This window comes from Bos indicus, chromosome 17 (genome assembly GCF_029378745.1).
Source record: "Bos indicus isolate NIAB-ARS_2022 breed Sahiwal x Tharparkar chromosome 17, NIAB-ARS_B.indTharparkar_mat_pri_1.0, whole genome shotgun sequence".
NCBI lineage: Eukaryota > Metazoa > Chordata > Mammalia > Artiodactyla > Bovidae > Bos > Bos indicus.
In genome coordinates this window covers 48,263,948-48,288,350 of record NC_091776.1, presented here as the reverse complement: position 1 = coordinate 48,288,350, position 24,403 = coordinate 48,263,948, and the positions used below count along the sequence as shown (strand labels likewise).

General features: G+C 43.1%; 1 protein-coding gene across 6 annotated transcripts in view; it reads left to right on the top strand.

The window, feature by feature from the left end:
• GLT1D1 (glycosyltransferase 1 domain containing 1) overlaps positions 1-24,403 on the top strand; it is a 115,468-nt gene that overhangs the window by 66,622 nt on the left and 24,443 nt on the right. For all 6 annotated transcript variants that reach the window (XM_070769358.1, XM_070769356.1, XM_019977762.2 and 3 more), the window contains 2 exons: positions 15,156-15,199; positions 17,294-17,414. In XM_070769358.1, the coding sequence (XP_070625459.1) occupies positions 15,156-15,199; positions 17,294-17,414 (165 nt within the window). The remainder of the gene's footprint in view (positions 1-15,155; positions 15,200-17,293; positions 17,415-24,403) is intronic.

The window sequence follows — 24,403 nt, the reverse complement described above, 5'->3', positions numbered from 1 at the left end:
TAATGAATGTTAAGTCACATAGTGGCAAAGCTATTACTATTATTATTTTAATTCTCTTATATCCTTCTGTTCGAGCAGCATGATTGAAAAAGTTTTAATTTGATACTGAGATTCTTGCTAACCAAGAGAGAAGACTGCAAGCTTAGAGCCATGGCAGTAGCAGTTATCTTGAAAGAATTTAGTAATGTGGCTTTCATTTTCACTGCTTTTGGTTGTATGGTTTGGTTCCATTTATGATGCATGATACTGGTTTTCCAACTCTGAAAATTTCCTTTAAAAATCAGTTGATTAAAAAAACGAATTTATTTCACAAATGTATTAAATAAACAGTAGTAGAGAGGGGGCACAGATGTGATGAATTGTGAAAGTACGCAAATAGCCAGTTTGGGAAGCGGTTTTTAATGAAGAGTCAGTGTGCCTAGGAGATGCAGGTTTGAACCCTGGGTCAGGAAGATCCTCTGGAGGAGGAAACGGCAGCCCATTCTGGTATTCTTGCCTGAAAAAAATCTCATGGATAGAGGAGCCTGGTGGGCTACAGTCCTTGGGGTTGCAAAGAGTTGGGCATGGTTCAGCATGCGTGTGCACACACACACACACAGTGTATCTGGAGGCAGAAATACCAAAAGAATAATACTTGGTGGAGAAAAATGTTCACAAACAACTCTGGCCTAATGATGACCTGATTTCTCTGTTTGACTTTTTCTGTCATGCTTCCTTTTAAGGAAACCTGGAGAGAGGTGGCAAACTTCAAAGTATAGCACTAACATGTGCCAGAAACCCTTTTCCAGGAACATAAAGACTGAGGTGGTATTTTAGCTGGTACCGGAGTCAGAGCAGAGGGAGAGGCTAGGGCGCGTGTTGTTTTCCCGCATCTATTAGCACCTTCCTGTTTAACTCACTTGCCTACAAGTGAGGGACGCCATTTGCTTCATAAAGACTTTCTAAGTCATGGTCTCTTAGAAGAGGCACTTCTTTTGTTTTTGCTTACTTTTGGCCGTGTCAGGTCTTTGTTGGGGCTTTGTTATGGTGTTTGGACTCTCAAGTTGTAGTGCAGGGCTCAGTAGTTGTAGCAAGAGGGCTTAGTTGCTCCGAGGCATGTGGGATCTTAGATCTCCAACCTGTATCAAACCCACGTCCTCTGTATTGGAAGGCAGATTCTTAACCATTGGACCACCAGGGAAGGCCCAGTTGTTTTGTTTTCTAAACAATTAGGAAGGCTTTTTCATCCCCAGGGGAAAGAACCGTATTTTCCCATTTGTTTTTGAAACATACAAGCTTCCCTCTAACTTTAGTTGGCCTACTTTTGAAAGAACAGTGATTGTAAAAAATGTGTTTCCTTCCTCCTAATTTCACTGCAAAGAAATTAGACTCTCGGGCTCTGGGTTGGGAGGCAGTAGGGGAGGGTGGAGACTGTGGCAAACCGTGGCATCACTGACTGGGAGCATGATTCAGCCGCAGCAGGGTTTACATCCAGAGATGCAGGCTCCCTTGTCAACGTTCCAAGAGAAGTCACAGCACAGAGGCCTTTTTTTTTTTCCTCTTTTGAAAAAAATGTATGTGTGTGTGTGAAATTTTTAAGTGCTCGCAACTAGCTAGACAAACATTCGTGTGTGGCCACGCTCTGTCTCTCTCTCTCTCTCTTTGTTCACCTTGTCGGTCCTACAAAATGCATCTCTGTATTTTCTTTCTTTTTTAAAAAGTTGTATTTATTTATTTACTTTGATCACACGAGTCTTCATTGCTTCACATGGGCTTTCTCTAGTTGCAGCAAGCAGAGGCTACTCTCCTGTTGCAGAGTGTGGGCCCCAGGCCTGAGGGCTCAGCAGTTGCGGCTTGAGGGCTCAATAGTTGTGACTTGGGGGCTCAGTTGCCTTGTGGCATGTAGAATCCTTCTGAACCAGGGATGGAGTCTGTGTCCCCTGCATTGCCCAGTGGATGCTTAACCACTGGACCACCAGGGAAGTCCCTGTATTTCCTTTTTTTGTAACTTCCAGAGGGAGGCAGTGACTTTGACTCATGACTGTTTCCTGATGAGAATCAGGAAACAGATGGTGACTTGAGCTGGCCGAGACAAAGCAGGTTTACAGGGACCCTGGGAAAGTTGTGTCTTGGGAAGCTTTAGTGCTTCCACAATTTCTAGTGGAATTTCTCCTTTCCCCCTTTCTCCTCCCCTTTTCCAAGCTAGTCTAATGCATCTCTGACATACCTGAGGACATATTTCTTCCTGAGCCAATGCAGGTCCAGAATAAGTCTCCTAGAATGCCCCACCCCCGAGGCCCTTGGAGGTCCCTTCTGAAGCTGCATCTTCAGCCACTGACTTAGTTTGTGTGAGTGGAGCCAGGAAAGCAAAGCAGCAAGGGAATAAAAGAGAAAGAGGAGCCTGGAAAGGGTGCTCTTGAGTGAAGGGCCATGAAGGATTATGATCTGAGAGTTACTGGTCCTTAAGTTCATTGCCATGAATTAGTAATAATTCTCAGGCACTTCTTCCACAAGGCGCTCCACTATCTGTAATTAAAAACCCTCTAGGAAACAGAGAAAGCCATCTTGGGTTGCAAATTTGCCACTTGGGAAAACCAGCTGTAAGCACCTGGCAGTGTGCCAGGGCCACACTCAGTCTGGAGATTTCCTGGGATCTGCTCACTTCTCCTCCACCAACCAGAGAAACTGGATCTTCCAGATCTAACTCTGCCTCCGAGATGCGGCTGCCTTCTCAGGCTTGCACAGACCTGAATGCAGAAGCAAGCGTTTGGGACCTGACTCCTGTTTCTTTGTCTTGGTCCATCTGGGTGGCTATAACCACGTACCACAGACGAGGTGCCTAAGAAACAACAAATTTATTTCTGACGTTCTGGAGGCTTCGAGTCCAAGGCGAAAGTGCCAGCTGTGTCATTTTCTTCTGGGGTACTCTTCCTTTATCTTTTTTTTTCCTTCGATTTTTGGCTCTACTGGATCTTCACTACTGCATACAGACTTTCTCTAGTTTCAGCGGGCAGAGGCTACTCTCTAGTTGTGGTGCCCAGGTTTCTCACTGTGGTGGCTTTGCTTGTTGCAGAGCGGTCTCAAGGGAGGGCTCAGTAGTTGTGGCGCACAGGCTTAGCTGTTGAGGCATGTCGAATCTTCCCAGACCAGGGATCGAACCCATGTCCCCTGCACTGGCAGGCGAATTCTTTTTTTTTTTTTTTTAATTTTTAATTTAATAATTTTAAAACATGTGTTCCCCATCCTGAACCCTCCTCCCTCCTCCCTCCCCATACCATCCCTCTGGGTCGTCCCAGTGCACCAGCCCCAAGCATCCAGCATCGTGCATTGAACCTGGACTGGCATCTCGTTTCATACATGACATTTCACATGTTTCAATGCCATTCTCCCAAATCTTCCCACCCTCTCCCTCTCCCACAGAGTCCATAAGCCTGTTCTATACATCAGTGTCTCTTTTGCTGTCTCGTATAGAGGGTTATCGTTACCATCTTTCTAAATTCCATATATATGTGTTAGTATACTGTATTGGTGTTTTTCCTTCTGGCTTACTTCACTCTGTATAATAGGCTCCAGTTTCATCCACCTCATTAGAACTGATTCAAATGTATTCTTTTTAATGGCTGAGTAATACTCCATTGTGTATATGTACCACAGCTTTCTTATCCATTCATCTGCTGATGGACATCTAGGTTGCTTCCATGTCCTGGCTATTATAAACAGTGCTGCGATGAACATTGGGGTACACGTGTCTCTTTCCCTTCTGGTTTCCTCAGTGTGTATGCCCAGCAGTGGGATTGCTGGATCATAAGGCAGTTCTATTTCCAGTTTTTTAAGGAATCTCCACACTGTTCTCCATAGTGGCTGTACTAGTTTGCATTCCCACCAACAGTGTAAGAGGGTTCCCTTTTCTCCACACCCTCTCCAGCATTTATTATTTGTAGACTTTTGGGTCGCACTGGACCCACCTGGGAAGTCCAGAATCAGCAAGCAAGTCTTTGCTTGCTTAGTCCTCGGAGCTGTCTGGGATCTTTTATCAGAATGCCAATCCCATTCATGAGGGTTCCTGCATCACTTCCCAAAGACCTATGATCCCAAATATCATCACCTCGGGGATTAAGATTTCAATGTGTGAATTTTCAGGGGGATACAAACATTCAGCCCCTAGCAATATCCCTGCCTTCTAATGGGTCTTTATCAAATCTAAAGAGAATCAGTAGCCACCATCACAAACACCTTGCTGCTGCTGCTAAGTCACTTCAGTCGTGTCCAACTCTGTGCGACCCCATGGACTGCAGCCTACCAGGCTTCTCCGTCCATGGGATTCTCCAGGCAAGAACACTGGTGTGGGTTGCCATTTCCTTAGTAGACAGAATAATTTGAGTTTCTGAAATACTAAGGCAGCACTGAATATGATTAGTCACAAATTCAAACCACTTGTTTCCTTCTTGGCTGCCTCTTCCCTACAAAAGTTTTCTTTCTTTTTTTGGTTACACTGCCCAATTTGTGAGATCTTAGTTCCTCAACCAGGGATTGAACCTGAACCCCTAGCAATGATAATGCAGACCACCAATGAGTTCCTCAGAAGATTTAAAACCAATATTTTGATATGTAGACACACATTTCATATCCTCCAATAATTCAGATAAGCTAGTGTCTCTTAAGTGTTATGTTTCTTTGCTTTTTCTCCATAACCAGTGGTATGCTGGTCAGTATTGAACAACTGGTTCTGTTGGGATGGCCAAGGTGGTAAACCCTATTTTTAAAAAAATTTTTTTAATGTGGACCATTTTTAAAGTCTTTATTAAATCTGTTGCAATATTACTTCTGTTTTATGTTCTTTGGGTTTTTTTTTAAGCTCCCTGACCAGGATTGAACCTGCGCCCTGTGTATTGGAAGGCGAAGTCTTAACCATTGGACCAACAGGGGAATCCCAAGCTGTAGTTTATAAATAAAGCCTTATTTGCCTATTGCTGTAAAAATGTTTTCCCATGGCCAGTTTCAAATTACCAGACAGCAAGTAAAGCCAACTCCAGCACATTTTACATGGTGACCCATCACACACACACACATACCCCAGAAACAAGCTTAATTAAATAATCCTCTTGATTCGTGTATGTCACACAGTCTGTTTTTCTTTAAAAACCTGTTCCATGCCTCTGCTTTGATATTTCATGTCATTAAAACAGTGCCTATTTTTATTCCAAGATTGATTTCATGATGTGCTTCATGATTTGAAGTTTGGAAAACACTGACTTGGGCCACACTGGATGGTTATGTGTGTGTGTGTGTGGCCCCTAAACATACTCCCTCTTGAAAGCCAGTGCGTTGGCTGCTTCCTTAATGAGATTCCCTCCCCGGATCGTGGCCTGGCTTCGATATGCTTCTCGTGACCACTCAACTTAAACAAGCTCTTCCCTATTATCCTTGCAAGATTTCTAGGCATCTATCAGTTTTCAGTGTCAAGAATTCAATTTAACACCACTTTGGAATACGGAAGTAGGAGGAGACTAAAAGGGTTTTACACTTGACATTGAATCTTTGCTACAATGCTATGGGTTAATACACTGATCTTTTGGAAATGAATTTGAGAAGTGGGTCAGAGGTCAAATCTTGGGACACATTACAATTCATCTTTTAACCATTATCTCTTAGAGCGAATTAAACACCCCAAGTACTACAATTATTTTTGACATCTGATGTGAATACACTCTTCTTCCATTCATTTTTTTTTTTTCCTTTGTTAACTGCTAAGCTCAGTGACTGAATAAACGCTTTAAGTCTAAATTGAACCCTTTAGGAGGACCGTAGCCTTTCTGGGTCATGTGCAGGTCCTCTTAGAACAAAATTGCATTGACTCAGTTAGTGAATATGTCTTGAGAAAGAGCTCAGTCTGTTTTTAGGGAGTGCTCACAGTGCATTCAGCAGTGATTCGTGCTCCCTTTGTCCGTGTCTCTGCATGGAGCCTGGTCAGATAGGAGACCCCAGTGAAGAAGCTACACAGCTCAGCCTGTGCCCCTGGGCTGCAGCCTCAGACCAACTTCAGCACAAGGACATGTATTAGGAGATGATAAGAGCTTCTAAGAGAATTGTTGGGGAGGCTGAAGATCAGGTTTGACTACATCCGTTTCTTAGTCTCTGGGTCATTCCCTTCAAGGTCCATGGTCTGCCATGGGTTACCTCTGCCATTTTGTAAGGAGAGGACCAGGCACCTAATTCCATTTCCATCAGATCACACCCAGTGGGCAGAAGTGAGAAGATGCACAGGGGAAGCAGAAGAGGTGAAATGGATGCCAAATATTCAAAGCAGAAAACTGATGATAGTGGCGTATGCAAATCACCGATTTGTTTGTATGAACGATCAGACAAGAACTGAATACTTTTGTAGGTCACTTAATGGATATCAACTTGGCCCTTATGTTTAGTCCCAGAGAATAGAATACACTTGGCCCCTGCCTGAGTGGACATGAGGTCTGGTTAGGAAGAGAGATGACAGGTAACTCTAGACTGGAGGTGTATCTGCCAGGACAAGGGAGCCCATGGGCTGGGCTGCATACAGCATTCACGTTTGTTCCTACCATGTTCCGTGGTCCAGATCAGAAGGCAGTTATCACCCTCCCTTTGGAATATTATTGCTCTCCTTTTTAATCAACGCTCATCTCTCTACCAACCATTTATAAAATACTAGAGAGAGAGAATGTTCGGGAGAAGGCAATGGCACCCCACTCCAGTACTCTTGCCTGGAAGATCCCATGGATGGAGGAGCCTGGTAGGCTGCAGTCCATGGGGTCGCTAAGAGTCGGACACGACTGAGCGACTTCACTTTCACTTTTCACTTTCATATATTGGAGGAGGAAATGGCAACCCACTCCGGTGTTCTTGCCTGGAGAATCCCAGGGACAGCGGGGCCTGGTGGGCTGCCGTCTATGGGATCGCACAGAGTTGGACATGACTGAAGTGACTTAGCAGCAGCAGAAGCAGCAGCAGAGAGAAGGTTGGGCTTCCCAGGCAGCACTAGTGGTAAAGCACCCACCTGCCAATGTAGAAGACGTAAGAGACGCAGTTTCGATCCCTGGGTTGGGAAGATCTCCTGGAGGAGGGCATGGTAACCCAGTCCAGTATTCTTGCCTGGAGAATTCCATGAACAGAGAAGCCTGGCAGGCTACAGCCCACAGGGTCGCAAAGAGTCAGACACAACTGAAACGATTTAGCACACACGCAGAGAGAGTGTTCTTAGATTGCTTTAAAAAAAGTGGTGATGCTGTGTATGTTACACAGCTAAAAAATAAAGTGATCATTCTTAACAAGAGCATTTCAAAAAGCGAGATCCCAGTCCCCTGTTAAATCTACTTAATCCTTCATTACTGCTTACTGCTGGCAAGTTTGTTAACATCTTTAGAACAAGATCGAATCATCCCTGTCAGGCAAAGGGTAGTTCTGCATGGCTGGGTAATAGAGTGATTGCATGCTAGCTGGGTACCCTTCACTGCTCTGGGCCTCAGTTTCTCCATCTGTAAAGTGGACATGACTCAGAAAACACTACTCAGAAAACTCATAGTTTCCTATGAGTCCAAAATAAGCGAATACTTGGCATAGCACCTGGTTCATAGGCAGCATCATAGGGGCGTTTAATTAAAGAATGAAAGAACTTTCTGTGCTGATGTTTCCTTTGTGTGTTGACAGGCTAAGATTCTGTTTTAGCTGCAGGATGGTTTGAGTTAGACGCTGGTTTTCTATTAAAGCTTCTTTGATCTCTCGATCCAACCATTTTGGCAAAGCATGTGGTTTCTGCTTGCAGGGGTGTATGGAGTGGGTGCATTTTATAGTTCTCTTTGATAATCAGTGTGGTAGGAACATTCAGCTCGTGCGTGACAGCTTAATGACTTCCCACGATAATTTCTTATATCTAAGATGATTTTCCTTCAGCCTGGGAGTTGAGACAATGTATTTTGCTAGAAAGTAAATAAGCTTAGAAGGAGGAAATAGAATTTTCTTTGCTGCTTGCCATGCTCTTGCTTTTTAAAATTTCATAACATGCGCTTTCACTAAATAAAAATATCTACCCTTCTTTTTTTTTTTTTTTTCTTTCTCTTGTGTTTTGTTCCTCTTGGTTTCACTAAGAGATTTGAAAATGAACTGATGTGGAAGGCAAGCCCAGAAAAGTTTAATGCAGTTTGTACTTTCAACTTGAAAGTTGCTGTTACACCTTCAGCTAAATTTTAGTTTAAGGGTTATGTTAGTTGCTCAGTCACGTCCAACTCATTGTGACCCCATGGACCACAGTCTGCCAGGCTCCTCTGTCCCTGGAATTCCCTAGGCAAGAATACTGGAATGGGTAGCCATTCGTTTCTCCAGTTAGGTATTTCAGCTATCTTTTACATTTTTTTTTTTCCTTGATGAAATCTTTTCCCCTAATCATGAGAGAAGAAACATGTTTAAAAATTAAAAACAAGAGGAATTTCTGTTTTTTTCTAATAAGAAAAAAATTTTTGGCCACACCATGGAGCATGTGGAATCTTAGTTTCCTGACCAGGGATTGAACTGGTTCTCCTTGCTTTTGAAGCACAGAGTGTTAACCACTGGACCACCAGGGAAGTTCTGAGGAATCTGTAACTAAAAATTATCATAAGTAAAGCATGTATGTCAGAATTCATGGTGGTAGTTGTTTAGTTGCTAAGTCATGTCTGATTCTTACGACCCCATGGACTGTAGCCTGCCAGGCTCCTCTATCCATGAGATTCCTCAGGCAAGAATACTGAAGTGGATTGCCATTTCCTCCTCCAAGGAACTGAACCTGGGTCTCCTGCATTGTAGTGGAATTCTTTCCGCTGAGCCACCAGGGAAGCCTCATCAAAATTCTTAAGTGTTAGTCGCTCAATCGTGCCTGGCTCTTTGCGACCCCATGGACTGCAGCCCACCAGGCTCCTCTGTCCATGAGAGTTTCCAGGCAAGGATACTGGAGTGTGTTGCCATTTCCTTCTCCAGGGGATCTTCCCAACCCAGGGATCGAACCCAGGTCTCCTGCACTGCAGGCAGATTCTTTACTGACTGAGCTGGTCAAAATTCATATGTAATGCCAAAAGAAGGCTTTCATGAAATTGTTTACCTTTTCATGATGAGATATTAGGGTTATAATATAATCGAATGGCTTAGGATAATTCAAGTGAAAAGAATCAAAAGTAGGAAACAGAAAGGTAGAACCAGTTGGAAATCATTCATTTAGCAAATATTATCCAGCACAGAACTAGCGTGACCTTGGGAGGAAAATGAAGATGTATAAAGAGAAGAGTTGGACAAATACCCAACAAGTACCAAAAAAAGTAGGTCCATGTTTTATAGGAGGTGGTAGAAAAGTTTGAGAGGAGACTTTACTTCCTGTTTGGATGATCAGACAAAGTTTCTCAGAGAGGGAACTTTTGCCTGTGCAGTGGGGGATGAATGGATTTTAAGGATTGAGGTTGGCCTTCCTGGTGGAGAAAAAGACATGTAATTAGGAGAGAGGTGAGAAGCAGAGAGTAAATGTTACTGAGTCCGAATTCATACTGCCTGCTGCACGACAGGCCAATAAATCAAGAAATGAGTTGTTAAGGTAAGAAATAGCAACTTTATTTTGGAAGGCCAGCAGACTGAAAAGATGGTAGACTAGTGTCCCAAAGACCCATCTTCCATACAGATCTGCTTCTACAGAGCGCAGCTCTGCGTGCTTGGCAAGAGACAAGTGAGGCATCTGGTTGTCTTTTTAGAAGACACCAGTCTGTGGAGAAGGCAATGGCACCCCACTCCGGTACTCTTGCCTGGAAAATCCCATGGTGGAGGAGCCTGGTAGGCTGCAGTCCATGGGGTCGCTAAGGTTTGGACACGACTGAGCGATTTCACTTTCACTTTTCACTTTCACGCATTGAAGAAGGAAATGGCAACCCACTCCAGTATTCTCGCCTGGAGTCCCAGGGACAGGGGAGCCTGGTGGGCTGCCGTCTATGGGGTCGCACAGAGTCGGACACGACTGAAGTGACTTAGCATCAGCAGCAGCAGTCTGTGGGCAATTCATGCCAAATGTGCCACAGTTATGCCAAAGGACATTCACCCAGCATGTTGCATACACCGAGAGTATCCCTAAGACCCTACTAGGACAGAAAACATTTCACTTCTTAAAAAAAAAAATTATCTTCCCATTTGATATTTCTAAATGTTACATTTTTCCCCCATGGGGTCAAAAGCTACCTGTGTAATTTTGAGTGGAAAAATAGGGGGCAGAAATCAGGGGTCACAATTTTTCCATTTCCATTTGTTTGAGAATAGTATTAAAAGCAGAGACATTAACACAGGTCAGAATGTTTCAGCAAGCAAGTTTCAGAAGTTGAATTTTATAACAATAAACCTGTTAAAATATTGCCAGCATTTGGATTTTCTTAAACAAATGTCTTTAACAATTTTTTTTTTATTGATATGGGTGTACCTATGGCTCGTAAAAAGCCTCTTGATGAAAGTGAAAGAGGAGAGTGAAAAAGTTGGCTTAAAGCTCAACATTCAGAAAACTAAGATCATGGCATCTGGTCTCATCACTTCATTGTAAATAGATGGGGAAACAGTGTCAGACTTTATTTTTCTGGGCTCCAAAATCACTGCAGATGGTGATTGCAGCCATGAAATTAAAAGATGCTTACCCCTTGGAAGGAAAGTTATGACCAACCTAGATAGCATATGAAAAGCAGAGACATTACTTTGCCAACAAAGGTCCATCTAGTCAAGGCTATGGTTTTTCCAGTGGTCATGTACGGATGTGAGAGTTGGACTGTGAAGAAAGCTGAGCGCTGAAGAATTGATGCTTTTGAACTGTGGTGTTGGAGAAGACTCTTGAGAGTCCCTTGGACTGCAAGGAGATCTAACCAGTCCATTCTAAAGGAGATCAGTCCTGGGTGTTCTTTGGAAGGAATGATGCTAAAGCTGAAACTCCAGTACTTTGCCCACCTCATGCGAAGAGTTGACTCACTGGAAAAGACTCTGATGCTGGGAGGGATTGGGGGCAGGAGGAGAAGGGGACGACAGAGGATGAGATGGCTGGATGGCATCACCGACTCGATGGACATGAGTTTGGGTGAACTCCGGGAATTGGTGATGGACAGGGAGGCCTGGCGTGCTGCAATTCATGGGGTTGCAGAGTCAGACACGACTGAGTGACTGAACTGAACTGAACTGATGGCTGATTCTTGCTGATATATGACAGAAAACCTCAAAATTCTGTAAAGCAATTATCCTCCAATTAAAAAAACAGAGTGGCAAAAATTTTTTTATTGAAATATAGTTGATTTACAAAGTTGTATTTCAGGTATACAGAACAGTGATTCAGTTATATATATATTCTTTTTTAGGTTCTTTTCCATAATAGATTAAGTGATTCAGGTATACACACACACAGACACACACACAGACACACACACGCACACATTTCCCTGGTGGCTCAGTCACTGCACTGCCTATAGTACAGGAGACCTGGGTTTAATCCCTGGATCAGGAAGATGCCGTGGAGAATGGAATGGCAACCTACTCCACTATTCTTGCCTGGAGAATTTCATGGTCAGAGGAGCCTGGTAGGCTACAATCCATGGGGTTGCAAAGAGCTGGACACAATTGAGCAACTAACACACTCACACAAACACACATTAAATATATATTCTTTTACAGGTTCTTTTCCATTATAGGTTAAGTATTGTTCCCTGTGCTATACAGTAAGACCTGTTTATCAGTTTTATATACAGTAGTGTTTTTGTGTTGGGCTTCCCTGATAGCTCAGTTGGTAAAGAATCTGCCTGCAATGCAGGAGACCCCAGTTTGATCCCTGGGTTTGGAAGATCTGCTGGAGAAGGGAAAGGCTACCCATTTCAGTATTCTGGCCTAGAGAATTCCATGGACTGTATGGTCCATGGGGTCGCAAAGAGTCAGACATGACTGCTGTTAATATATCCCTCTCTCCATGCCTTTCCCCTTTGGTAACCATAAGTTTGTTTTTTGTCAGTGAGTCTATTTCTGTTTTGTGAGTAATTTCATGTACATCATTTTAAAAATTCCAAATATAAATAGTATTATATGATATTTAAAACAAGTACGTTTCTTGTTGATGGCAACTAAGTGGTCTTTGCAGTATTTTAATCACATGGTAGGTTCCATCTGTTCAGTACACTTTTGAGTTGCTTTACATACCTGTGTCTAGTGGTGTGTATCTTCTGTACTGTTCCTGCAAGTTTGCTATTAAAGTATATTAAGCTTTTAAAAAATCTAGGAATAATTTCCATTTTGTTATACACCCAGATTTGCTGTGTCTACCATCAAAGTGATGTCATGACCTCAGGGGAATGAGTGAGCTTTGCGTTACTGGTTCTTTGGGATACATCTTCAGCATATGAATATTTTAAAGGATCTGGGCCCCTCCACACACACACACACACAGTATTTCCTTGCCAGACGAAACCAAAATGAAGTTTTTGGAAAACACAAAATTATTTTAGTATGACAAACTCTAGGGATATCATCATATTCATTAAGTCGACTTGGTTTGTAATTCCTGATACCTACCGGTGAGGTGTGAATGAGAATAGAAATTGAATCTGCCTTCACTTCTAAACTCATCTGCAGTAACAGGAAGAGCTGGCAGACACTGTATTTGTAAAATGTGCTTACACCCTCATCTACCTCTATCTTTGAAGACATGTTTAGAATTTTGTCTTACACTTGCTTAAGTTTAGGAATATTTTCTCAGTTATTTTAAAATTGTATTCATTGTTAATAAAACCTGGGGAGGGATGCAGGGTAAAACCTGTCTACTGATTGTTTCATTTAATAGTTTGCAGTTGGATGAAACAGACGCGATAAACATGCACTGCAGCTTCATCCTGATAGGATTGTAGGGACCCTATGACAGGTGGAAAGTTATCCGTAAAGATCCTCTTGGTACTTCAGGAAGTAAATTTACCTGAGAAGACGTCATTGTGCATAAAGAGTACGTTAGTTTGGCTTCTGATGGTCAGGAATAAGGTGTGTTTTCTGTGGATTCTGTGATGGCCTTCAGGTGTGCAGGGTCTTGCTGAGAAGTACGGCAGTGTCACTGGGAAAGTACACGTTTGAGATGGAGTGTCTAGATATTTTTGTATTAGTGCTGCAATCTGCAGCTCTCACTCTTATGCATTCTAGCAAGGCTTTGCTATTTAACTTTTCTTCTACTACTCATATAGCAGTTACTGTGTTTCAGAAAAAGTTGTAAGCACTGAATGTGTTTTAACTATTTGATCCTCCCAACAATCCCACGGTGCTGTTATCATTCTCTTCTTATGGATGAGGAGGCTGAAGCCCAGAGAGATCCATTAATGTGCACATGGCCATGTGGCTAGAGATTGGTTTGGGAAGGATTTGACCCAGGTGGTCTGTTTCCAGAGCCTCACTCAGTCTGGACATCTACATATGAGTTTTCTTAAAAGCATGTGGAGTCAAAAAATGTTGGTATAAGAGACCAGTTTAAGAAACATTGCTATTAATGTTTGCATTAATTTAGCAAACATATTGACTACCAGGGATACAATGGGATGAAACAGGGTGCCTGGGAGCTCCACTAGTAATCCAGTGGTTGAGAATCTGACTTGCAATGCAAGAGACACTGGTTCAATCCCTGGTCTGGGAACATCTCACATGTCACAGAGCAACTAAGCCCATGAGCCACAACTACTGAAGCTTGTATGCCTGGAGCCTGTACTCCTCAACAAGAGAAGCCACCTCAGTGAGAAGCCCATGCCCCACAACTAGAGAGTAGCCCCCAATCTCCACAACTAGAGAAAGCCCACATACAGCAAAGGAGACCCACCATAGCCAATAAATAAATCTTTAAAAAAAAAAGCATGGCACCTGTCTCATAGGACGTATTTCCTCTAAATATGAAATAGGAGTGAAGTGCAGACTCAAGAATATCACATTGTAACTAATTAGAAGGTTGGACTTGGCTTTTTAAAAATGGAAATATAATTTGTGTGTCATACAATGCACCATTTAAAGTATTTAATACAAAGTTTTGCAGTCATCACCTCTATCTAATTTTGGGGTATTTTCATCATCTCCCCAAAATCCCATACCCATTAGCATTCACTCCCCACCTCCCAGTGCCTAGCAACTAACCTACTCTCTTTCTTTATAGATTTGTCTTTCTGGACATTTCATATAAAAAGAGTCACAATTTAGGGCCTTTTGCAACTGAGCATTATATTTTCAAGGTTCCCCCATACTGTAGCATAAATCAGTACTTCATTCCTTTTTGTTGGCTGAATAATATTTCATTGTATGGACCCCATTTTGTTTTCCCATGTATTGCCCCATGGACGTGACTTTGCTTTAAAATTGTGTGTCTGGAAAGGCTCCATGTTAAAAATAAAATTTTAATTCAGTCAGATCTTTTATTTTAGATCTACCAAGCGTTCCAACTCCTTCTGCCTCAAAGGTTTTATGACAAAATCCACCACTGTAATCAACCAGGCAAAACTTTCATTGAAGTATTATGTTTTTGTCAGATTTTCCCTTGACTGTAAATGACTTCTGTTTTAGGACCTTGAGTTGAGTGGATAATTCTTGGCCTCCCATACCTGGAGCTTCACCAGGCTCTTATCTTATAGACCAAACAGGAAACAGGACTACAGTTGGCCCTGTGTATCATCAGGTTCTGTATACTCAGAAACAACCAACCATAGACTGAAAATATTCAGGAAAAGAGATTCCAGAAAGTTCCAAAAAGCAAAACTTCAATTTGCTGTGCATTGGCACCTATTTAGATTGCATTTATATTAGTACTGTAAGTAATCCATAAATGATTTAAAGTATACAGGAGGATGTGTTTCAGTTAGATGTAAATACTATACCATTTTATATAAAGGACTTGAGCATCCACAGAATTTGATATCTGAGGGGGTGCTGGAACAGTGGATACTGAAGGACGACTGTATGTGTTTGTGTCTTTAAATTTTCTCTCAAGTCCTTCTTTTCCTTATTACTTTGCCATAGCTGGACTCCGGGGTATTCTTTTGTATTTGATTTACTTTTTCCTTTTCTGAGTTGTTACATCTGGCTCTGTTGCCATGATCTGCAATCCTCTTGAGACTTAGATTCATTTCTGGCTTTTCCTAAAATTTATCTTTGTCAATTTTCAGGTTGATCCAGTCTTTACAAGGGAAGTAAAAGCCAAAGTAAAGAGGTAAGTATGGGACTTCCCTGGTGGTCCAGTGGTTAAAACTCCAAGCTTCCAATGCAGAGGATTCGGGCTTGATCCCTGATCAGGGAATGGTAAAGAACCTGCCAGCCAATGCAGGTTCAATTCCTGGGTTGGGCAGATGCCCTGGAGGAGGGCATGGCAACCCACTCCAGTATCCTTGCCTGGAGAATCCCATAGACAGAGGAGCCTGGTGGGCTACAGTCCATGGGGTCACAAAGAGTTGGACATGACTGAAGCAACAGGGAACTGAGGTCCCACATGCTGAGTGACATGATGAAATGCATTTTAAAAAAAGAGAGAGAGAGAAGCATAGGGAGTGAATAGGTGTTTTGCAGGAGCGGAAGCCTAATGACTGATAAACAATCCCAGTTCCCAGCATTCACCGTGTCCGAGGCTCTGTTCCCAACACTTCATTAATAATTCCTCCTTTAATCTCCTGATGATCCTGTGAGAATCTGGGCACTATTCCTTTCCCCACTGACAAGCCAGGAAGCTGACATGCTGGGAGCATCAGCAGTTCCCTAGGGAGCAGTCGCGTGGATGCACATGTGAAGACATACTACCTCGCTAGGTCAGGAAATGCTCAGGAAACCCACTTTGAAGTTATAATTGTCCCTTACCTCGTGGGTCAAAACCGAAAAAAAAAAAAAAAGACTAAAAATCTGCTGGTGAGGGTGAAAATTGCAGCCATTCCTCTGGAAAGCAATTTGCCAGAGTCTTTGCTATCAATTGTGTTTGCCCGTAACAGAGACCAGGGCTTCCCTGGTGGCTCAGTGTTAAAGAATCCTCCTGCCAGTGCAGGAGATGCAGGTTTGATCCCTGGGCCAGGAAGATCCCCTGGAGGAGGAAATGGCAACCCACTCCAGCATTCTTGCCTGGAAAATCCCATGGACAGAGGAGCCTGGTTGGCTCCTACAGTCCACGAGGTCCCAAAACAGTCAGATATGACTTAGCGACTAAACAGCAGCAACAGAGACCCAACAATGCTGGCTTACACACCCAGGGGTTTTAACTGCTCACATCAAAAAAATCTGAGGTCATTGGTCCAGGACCAGGTAAGACTTCAGAGACATTGTCTCCTGTCTCTCTTTCTTGTGTTCCCTACCTGTGACTTCTATTTCTAGGATGACCGTAGCTGTAGAACTCACACATCACTTTCTGTATTCTAAGTGGGGAGATGGGGCAGGACAAGAGCCAGAAGGATCCTCTCCCGTGCGGGTCAGCCCCCTTTTATGTGTATATCCTCACTCTCCCAGGATCCCAGCTCCTCCTCCTGGCTACTCCACCACCCAGGAGGACTGGGAAACACTGATTTCACCCCCCATGTGCAATCATGGATACAGAATGCATGTATGTAAAAGTATCACCAGTTACGTGAAATGATAACCTCAAAACTGTGAGACTGGAGAGGGTTGGGGGAATGGGGATGAATGTCCGTACCATCAGGTGAGAAAAATAAAACAGGGCAAAACCTCTGTGACAAAGGTTGTGTTACCCTCTTGGTTTTACTATTTCTATTTCTCTCTGTTTATGATACATCTATGATTATCTCTTTGAGTATCTTTTCTAATATTTATCTTTATTTATTTATTTGACTGAACTGGGTCTTAGTTGCGGCATGTGGACTCTAGTTCCCTGACCAGGGATTGAACCCAGGCTCCCTGCATTGGGAGCACGGAATCTTAGCCACTGGACCACCAGGGGACTCACCCTCTCTGAGTATCTTTTAAAAAGCATTGGGAAAAAGGCTGCATTCTTAGGCAAGGTCTGTTTTCTAAATCATTCAGAGAAAAATGGCAAGAGCCACATCTTTGACGTCCAGTATCTGAGAATCATGTGTCTTGCTGGTCAGAAGGATTCAGGATGGAAGCTGATGTGTTCACAACCTTCGTCCCTCCCTTATCAGGGCTGGAAATAGAACAGATTCTCACTCCAGTATGGTTTTCTATACTGAACTCTTTATCAATCATGCTTCCCTGGTGATCTAAGATATTTCTCCAAAATTGTCATCTCTCCGCCCAGCCTCTCTCTGTAAGATTCCCAGCCATAGATGCTCTCTGCTCCCTGTTGTTTCAGGACCCCTGGGGTACGACTGATCAGGGAGATGGCTCAGGAAGACCTCCATGCAGTCATGAAGAATTGCTTCGCGCTGGTGAATAGCTCTGTCTCTGAAGGCATGTCAGCCGCAATTCTGGAGGTAATGATCTAACGAGCCCTGAAAGTGGAAATATGAAATTGTCGATCACCCCTTTTCTTAGTTATGGAGGTGATGCATTTGTCAATAAAGCTGTGTGCTTCTTAAAGCTAACAAGCACAGCGGCGTCTCTTCGGGAGTTCTAAAGTAGTTTTGAAGTTCTAGCTGGGATTTAAAAATACTATTTTCTTTCTCCTTGCCATTTTTCCTTGCCAGTGACAAAATGAAATAAAACTAGGATAGCGTTACCTCTCTGACTCACCAAGTAGCTTCAGTGGGAAGGTGATGGAGACTATGAAGGGCTGGGACAGGATGTGGATAAAGGTGTGTTTTGTAGGAAGCCTTCTTTTGTCTTGATTTCTTCTCCCTCTTTTCAGTGTGTGCAATGATCCCAGAATTTAGGGGATAAGAAAGGGATGGGCTTGTGCACAAGACAGGGGGTGGGTATGGAAACACACAGAGGAGTGGTTACAGATGCACAGGAGGGCGGGACTGAGGGTGGACCGAACCTCTCCACCTAGTGCTCAGCTCTGAAAAATCGCTTCCTGGACTTTCCTGGTTGCCCAGTGGTTAAGACTACACCCTCCACTGCAGGGGGCGAGGGTTCGACCCCTGGTTGGGGAACTAAGATTACACATGCCACCGTGCTGTGCAGCCAAAAGGAAAAGAAAAATTGCGTACTCTGCTTGGGCTGAATATACACATCCCAGCACAACCTTGCAGTCCATTGCTGGAGTTTTCTGCATTGAAATAAGCCCCTGCTCTTGAAAACCTGGCAGGCTCTAGTTTGACTGTATCAACTCTTGGGTAGAGGACTTAATCCAACCTTGAAGCCCTTTGCAGTCTCTTCTTACTGAGCATTTTCCATAATTGGGTGTTTACCTAGGATATCTTTTTTTTTTGGTATCTAAAAAAATGTTTTTTTGCTGTGCAGCATGGCATGTGAGATCTTAGTTCTCTGACCAGGAATTGAAACTGTGTTCCCTGCATTGATAAAATGGAGTCTTAACCACTGGACTGCCAGGAAAGTCCCAACCTGGATATCTTTTAAAACTTTTTCTGTTTTTTTTTTTTTTTTTGCCATGCCCTGGAACTTCAGGGATCTTAGTTCCCTGACCAGGGATTAAGCCCCTGGCTTACAGTAGTAAGAGTGCGGAGTGCCAACTGCCGGACCATCAGGGAATTCCCTTACCTGGATATCTTAGTGGCTTTGTGCTAGTGACTTGAGGTCATCACCAGTGTGCACTTAATACAGAAGGGTTTTTGCTTTCTCTTATTTTGCTGTTGGTTCATGGTATGCTGGGTTCCTTTAAGGGTGGTATTAGTAAAGAAGAGATGCCATCTGTCCTGTCATAACCAGCTTTTGGTGCTGAGTTGTCTTCATATCCCTAAATCACAAGCCATCAAATGTATGGAATTTCCTATAGTTCTTTACACATGACTTGCAGACAATGGATGCCGCAGAAGTCCTATGGATTAGCACTTGATAAAACCCCCTGTTCAGTTCAGTTCAGTTCAGTTCAGTCGCTCAGTCGTGTCCAACTCTTTGTGACCCCTTGCAATACAGCAAGCCAGGCCTCCCTGTCCATCACCAACTCCCAGAGTTTACTCAAACTCATGCCCATGAGTCGGTGATGCCATCCAACCACCTCATCCTCTGTCACCCACTTTTCCTCCTGCCTTCAATCATTCCCAGCATCAGGGTCTTTTCCCTGGTATGAGTGAGTCAGTTCGTCCCATCGGGTGGCCAAAGTATTGGAGTTTCAGCTTCAGCATTAGGCCTTCCAATGAATATTTAGGACTGATTTCCTTTAGGATGGACTGGTTTGATCTCCTTGCAGTCCAAGGGACTCTCAAGAGTCTGTCTCCTCCAACACCACAGTTCAAAAGTTATCAATTCTTCAGCACTCAGCTTTCTTTATAGTCCAACTCTCACATCCATACATGACTACTGGTAAAACCATAGTTTTGACCAGATGGACCTTTGTTGGCAAAGTGATGTCTCTGCTTTTTAATATGCTGTCTAGGTTGGTTAAAAATTTCTTCTTCTAAGGAGTAAGCGTCTTTTAATTTCATGGCTGCAGTCACCATCTGCAGTGATTTTGGAGCCCAAAAAATAAAGTCTCTCACTGTTTCCTTATCTGTTTGCCATGAAGTGATGGGACCAGATGCCATGATCTTAGTTTTCTGAATGTTGAGTTTGAACCCAACTTTTTCACTCTCCTCTTTCACTTTCATCAAGAGGCTCTTTAGTTCTTCACTTTCTGCCATAAGGGTGGTGTCATCTGCATATCTGAGGTTACTGATATTTCTCCTGGCAATCTTGATTCCAGCTTGTGCTTCATCCAGTCCAGCATTTCAAATGATGTACTCTGCATATAAGTTAAATAAACAGGGTGACAATATACAGCTTTGACTTACTCCTTTCCCGATTTGGAACCAGTCTGTTGTTCTATGTCCAGTTCTAACTGTTGCTTCTTGACCTGCATACAGATTTCTCAGGAGGTAGGTAGGGTGGTCTGGTATTCCCATCTTTTGAAGAATTTTCCAGTTTGTTGTGATCCACACAGTCAACGGCTTTGGCATAGTCAATGAAGCAGAAGTAGATATTTTTCTGGCACTCTCTTGCTTTTTCGATGATCCAACGGATGTTGGCAATTTGATCTCTGTTTCCTCTGCCTTTTGTAAATCCAGTTTGAACATCTGGAAATTCACAATTCATGTACTGTTGAAGCCTGATTTGGAGAATTTTGACATCACTTTGCTAGCATGTGAGATGAGTGCAATTGTGCAGTAGTTTGAACATTCTCGCCTTTCTTTGGGATTGGAATAAAAACTGATGTTTTCCAGTCCTGTGGCCACTGCTGAGTTTTCCAAATTTGCTGGCATATTGAGTGCAACACTTTCCTAGCATCATCTTTTAGGATTTGAAATAGCTCAACTGGACTTCCACCACCTCCACTAGCTTTGTTCGTAGTAATGCTTCCTAAGGCCCACTTGACTTCACATTCCAGGATGTCTGGATCTAGGTGAGTGATCACACCATCGTGGTTATCTGAGTCATGAAGATCTTTTTTGTACAGTTCTTCTGTGTATTCTTGCCACCTCTTCTTAATATCTTCTGCTTCTATTAGATCCATACCATTTCTGTCCTTTATCGAGCCCATCTTTGCATGAAATGTTCCCTTGGTAACTCTAGTCTTTCCCATTCTGTTGTTTTCCTCTATTTCTTTGCACTGATCACTGAGAAAGGCTTTCTTATCTCTCCTTGCTATTCTTTGGAACCCTGCATTCAAATGGGTATATCTTTCCTTTTCTCCTTTGCCTTTTGCTTCTCTGCTTTTCTCAGCTATTTATAAGGCCTCCTTAGACAACTGTTTTGTCTTTTTGCATTTCTTTTTCTTGGGGATGGTCTTGATTACTGCCTCCTGTACAATGTCATGAACCTCCGTCATAGTTCTTTAGGCACTCTGTCAGATCTAATCCCTTGAATCTATTCACTTTGAATCTAATCCCTTGAATCCCTTGAATCCCTTGAATCTATTTCTACCCCCTGCAGAAAAGGAAATGTTTGGCCATTGGTCCTCCAAGTCTTTGAATCACATTTCACATCCACACTCTCATAACCCTAGTTTTTCACTTCAGGGTCTACTTAATTAGAGCAATGCTATTATTGTATCATAAGTTGTTTGTAACATCCATTTATTCCTTTGGGCACTAGTTGAATTTACTGACCAAAGGTACAATTTGTGAATATTGATGTTTCAGAGGTCATGGTAAATAATTAAAGCAGGAAAAAAAAATGATGCTCCGTAAACTTAAGAAATGACTGATGTTGTATGCCTAATATTTTCTGCAAATGTGGCATCATTTAAAAAAGCAAACATAAAAAAATAAAATACTGTGGGCTGGGATAGAAGCTATATACTGACGCCTGTAATTCTCGTGTTCGGAAGCTTTTAGAGCACAGAGCCTGGATTTGTGACATGTTCTTCTTCATCTAGATGTTGAATGCCTCAATATCTCAATCTGAGCTTAATGATTAGCATTAATCTCCATTGTGGTTTAAAATCAGCTTTCAACTAGAATCACTGGAGCAGTACATTGTACTCTTCATATTAGCTTTAAAAATGTACATTCTTAAGAGTACCAGTCCTCAAGCCTTGGTGAATTGCTCCTTTGTATGTAAATACACATTTCCTCTCCCCCACCTTCTTAAGAAAAGGTAAAGTGGATTTGGGGAATGATTTTGTAGCCAGCACATACAGCATTTCATTGCAGATGAATTGCTGTCAGATCTCATTTACTTCAAAGGAAAGGCAGCTCTGAGTAATTCCATCTGCTTTCAGATGCCGACACTGTGTTCCTTTTGAAAACTCCAAAATAACCTTTGGGATGAAGGTTTTGAATGAAACTGATTTTAGAGGAGCCATGGAGGGTGGATTTCATTAAAATCAATTCAAAGATCCAAAATGGTTAATCACAGAATAAGTGCATCTCACTTTGGAGGGAGGGGATCTTTTGACCTTTCAGAATTAGCATTGTTTTATCATGCATGGGTGCATGCTAAGTCGCTTCAGTTGTGTCCCACTCTTTTCCACCTTGTGGACTGTGGCCCGCCAGCCTCCCCTGTCAATGGCATTCTTTAGGCAAGAATTCTGGAGTGGATTACCATAACCTCCTCCAGGGATTCTTCCCAATACGAGGATCAAGCCCAGTTCTCTTACGTATTCTCCATTGGCTGGTGGGTTCTTAACCACTACTGCCACCTGGGAGAAGTGCCACCTGGAGAAGGCAATGGCAACCCACTCCAGTACTCTTGCCTGGAAAATCCCATGGATGGAGGGGCTTGGTGGGCTATGGTCCATAGGATCGCAGAGTCAGACAGGACTGAGTGACTTCACTTTCGCTTTTCACTTTCATCCATTGGAGAAGGAAATGGCAACCCACTCCAGTGTTCTTGCCTGGAGAATCCCAGGGACGAAGGAGCCTGGTGGGCTGCCGTCTATGGGGTCGCACAGAGTCGGATATGACTGAAGCGACTTAGCAGCAGCAGCAGCAGCAGTGCCACCTGGGAAGCCCTTGTTTTGTTTCAGAGGCATGTAAAAATCCCATATGATAAGACACATTTCTTTTAAACGTGAACTGTCACCCACCAGGCTCTCCTGTCCATGGGATTTCCCAGGCAAGAATACTGGTGAGGGTTGCATTTCCTCCTCCAGAGGATCTTCCCGACCCAGAAATAGAACCCATGTCTCCTGCATTGGCAGGCTGATTCTTTACCACTGAGCTACCTGGGAAGCCCAATATAGACACCTATATAAGGCACCCTTCAAAAACTCACTTACTGTGTTGATACAGAGCCCTGGTGGCTGTGTTTCCAAAGCCTGTTCTGCAACGTAGACTGGGGGGTCATGTCTCTGAAAACCCTTATCAGCCCGGCTGAGGATGGTGCACAAGAGACAAAGCTTTTAAATTTATTTTTATTTGTTCATTGTTTGGCCACAATGCCCGGCATGTAGAATCGTAATTCCCCAACTGGGGATTAAACCCACACCGCCTGCAGTGGGAGGTAGAGTCTTAACCACTGGACCACCAGGGGATGCCCCAACGAAGCTTTTTTAAAAGTTCAAATGTGAAGCTTCCACCCACTTGCTGGATGCTTGAAGAGCTCATGGTGGGCAAGAGAAATCCAGTGACTGCAAACTTGACTAAGTGTTTGGTATCTCTTGAGCTCTGATGTTTCCTCTTCTTAGTCCCCAAATGGGGCCCCAGGCACCAGATTTGAGCTGATTTCTGCTCCAAGTGCCCCTCCCCAACACTCCCCCTTTCCCAGATCATGACCTGAAGGGTTCAGAGGGTAAGCTCGCTCATCTCCAAACACCATCTCCCCAAGACATTCCCAGGCACCGTGTGCATCAGGACCAGCGTCACAGCACAGTCATGTTCTCAGACTTTGCCTTTTTGAAGAGGTAACTTTACACCTAAAGAAAGTGACTTGAGAATCAACCATCCTTAATGTCACATCTTGGCTGAATGAAAATAGCATTTCCATATGCTTTTTAAATGACATGTTTTTTTTTTTCTTTCTCTTTTATTGAAGTATAGTTGATTTACAATATAATATTAGTTTCAGCTGTACAGCAAAGTGATCCTGTTATATGTATGCATCTATATTCTTTTTTCCCAATTCTTTTCTATTATAGGTTATTATAAGATATTGAATATACAGTTGCTTATGCTATACAGTAAATCCTTGCTGTTTAAGATGAACTTTGTCTCCCCAAAATGATGGTGATGAGGAATGGATTTGAAACCCACCGTGTCAGTCGAGAGCAAAGCTCCCACCAGGGCAAGACCACAGTTTTGTGATTCTTGGACTGTGGTCTTTTCCAAAATGCCAGATGGTACTCACTGGAGGTCAGAACCCAAGGCCCAAATAGTGGGCTCATAAGGGGGCTGTGACCCTAACGCTGAGATGCGGAGTTACTTTCTGCCCATGCTGCTGAGTTTTCTTGTTCCCAAGTGTAATGAGAGTTGTTGTTGTTCAGTTGCTAAGTTGTGTCCAACTCTTTTTGACCCCATGTACTGCACATGCCAGGTTTCCCTGTTCTTCACTATCCCCTGGAGTTTGCTCAAACTCATGTGTTGAGTCAGTGATGCCATCCAACCATCTCATCCTCTGCCTCTCTCTTTCCCTCCTGCCCTCAATCTTTCCCAGCATCAGGATCTTTTCCAATGAGTTGGCTCTTCGCATCAGGTAGCCAGAGTATTGGAGCTTCAGCATCAGTCCTTCCAAGGAATATTCTGGGTTGATTTCCTTTAGGATTGATTGGTTTGATCCCCTTGCAGTCCAAGGGACTTTCAAAAGTCTTCTCCAACACCACAGGTTCAAAAGCATCAGTTCTTTGTCGCTCAGCTTTCTTTATGGTCCAACTCTCACATCCATACATGACTACTGGAAAAACCATAGCTTTGATTCTAATGATAGT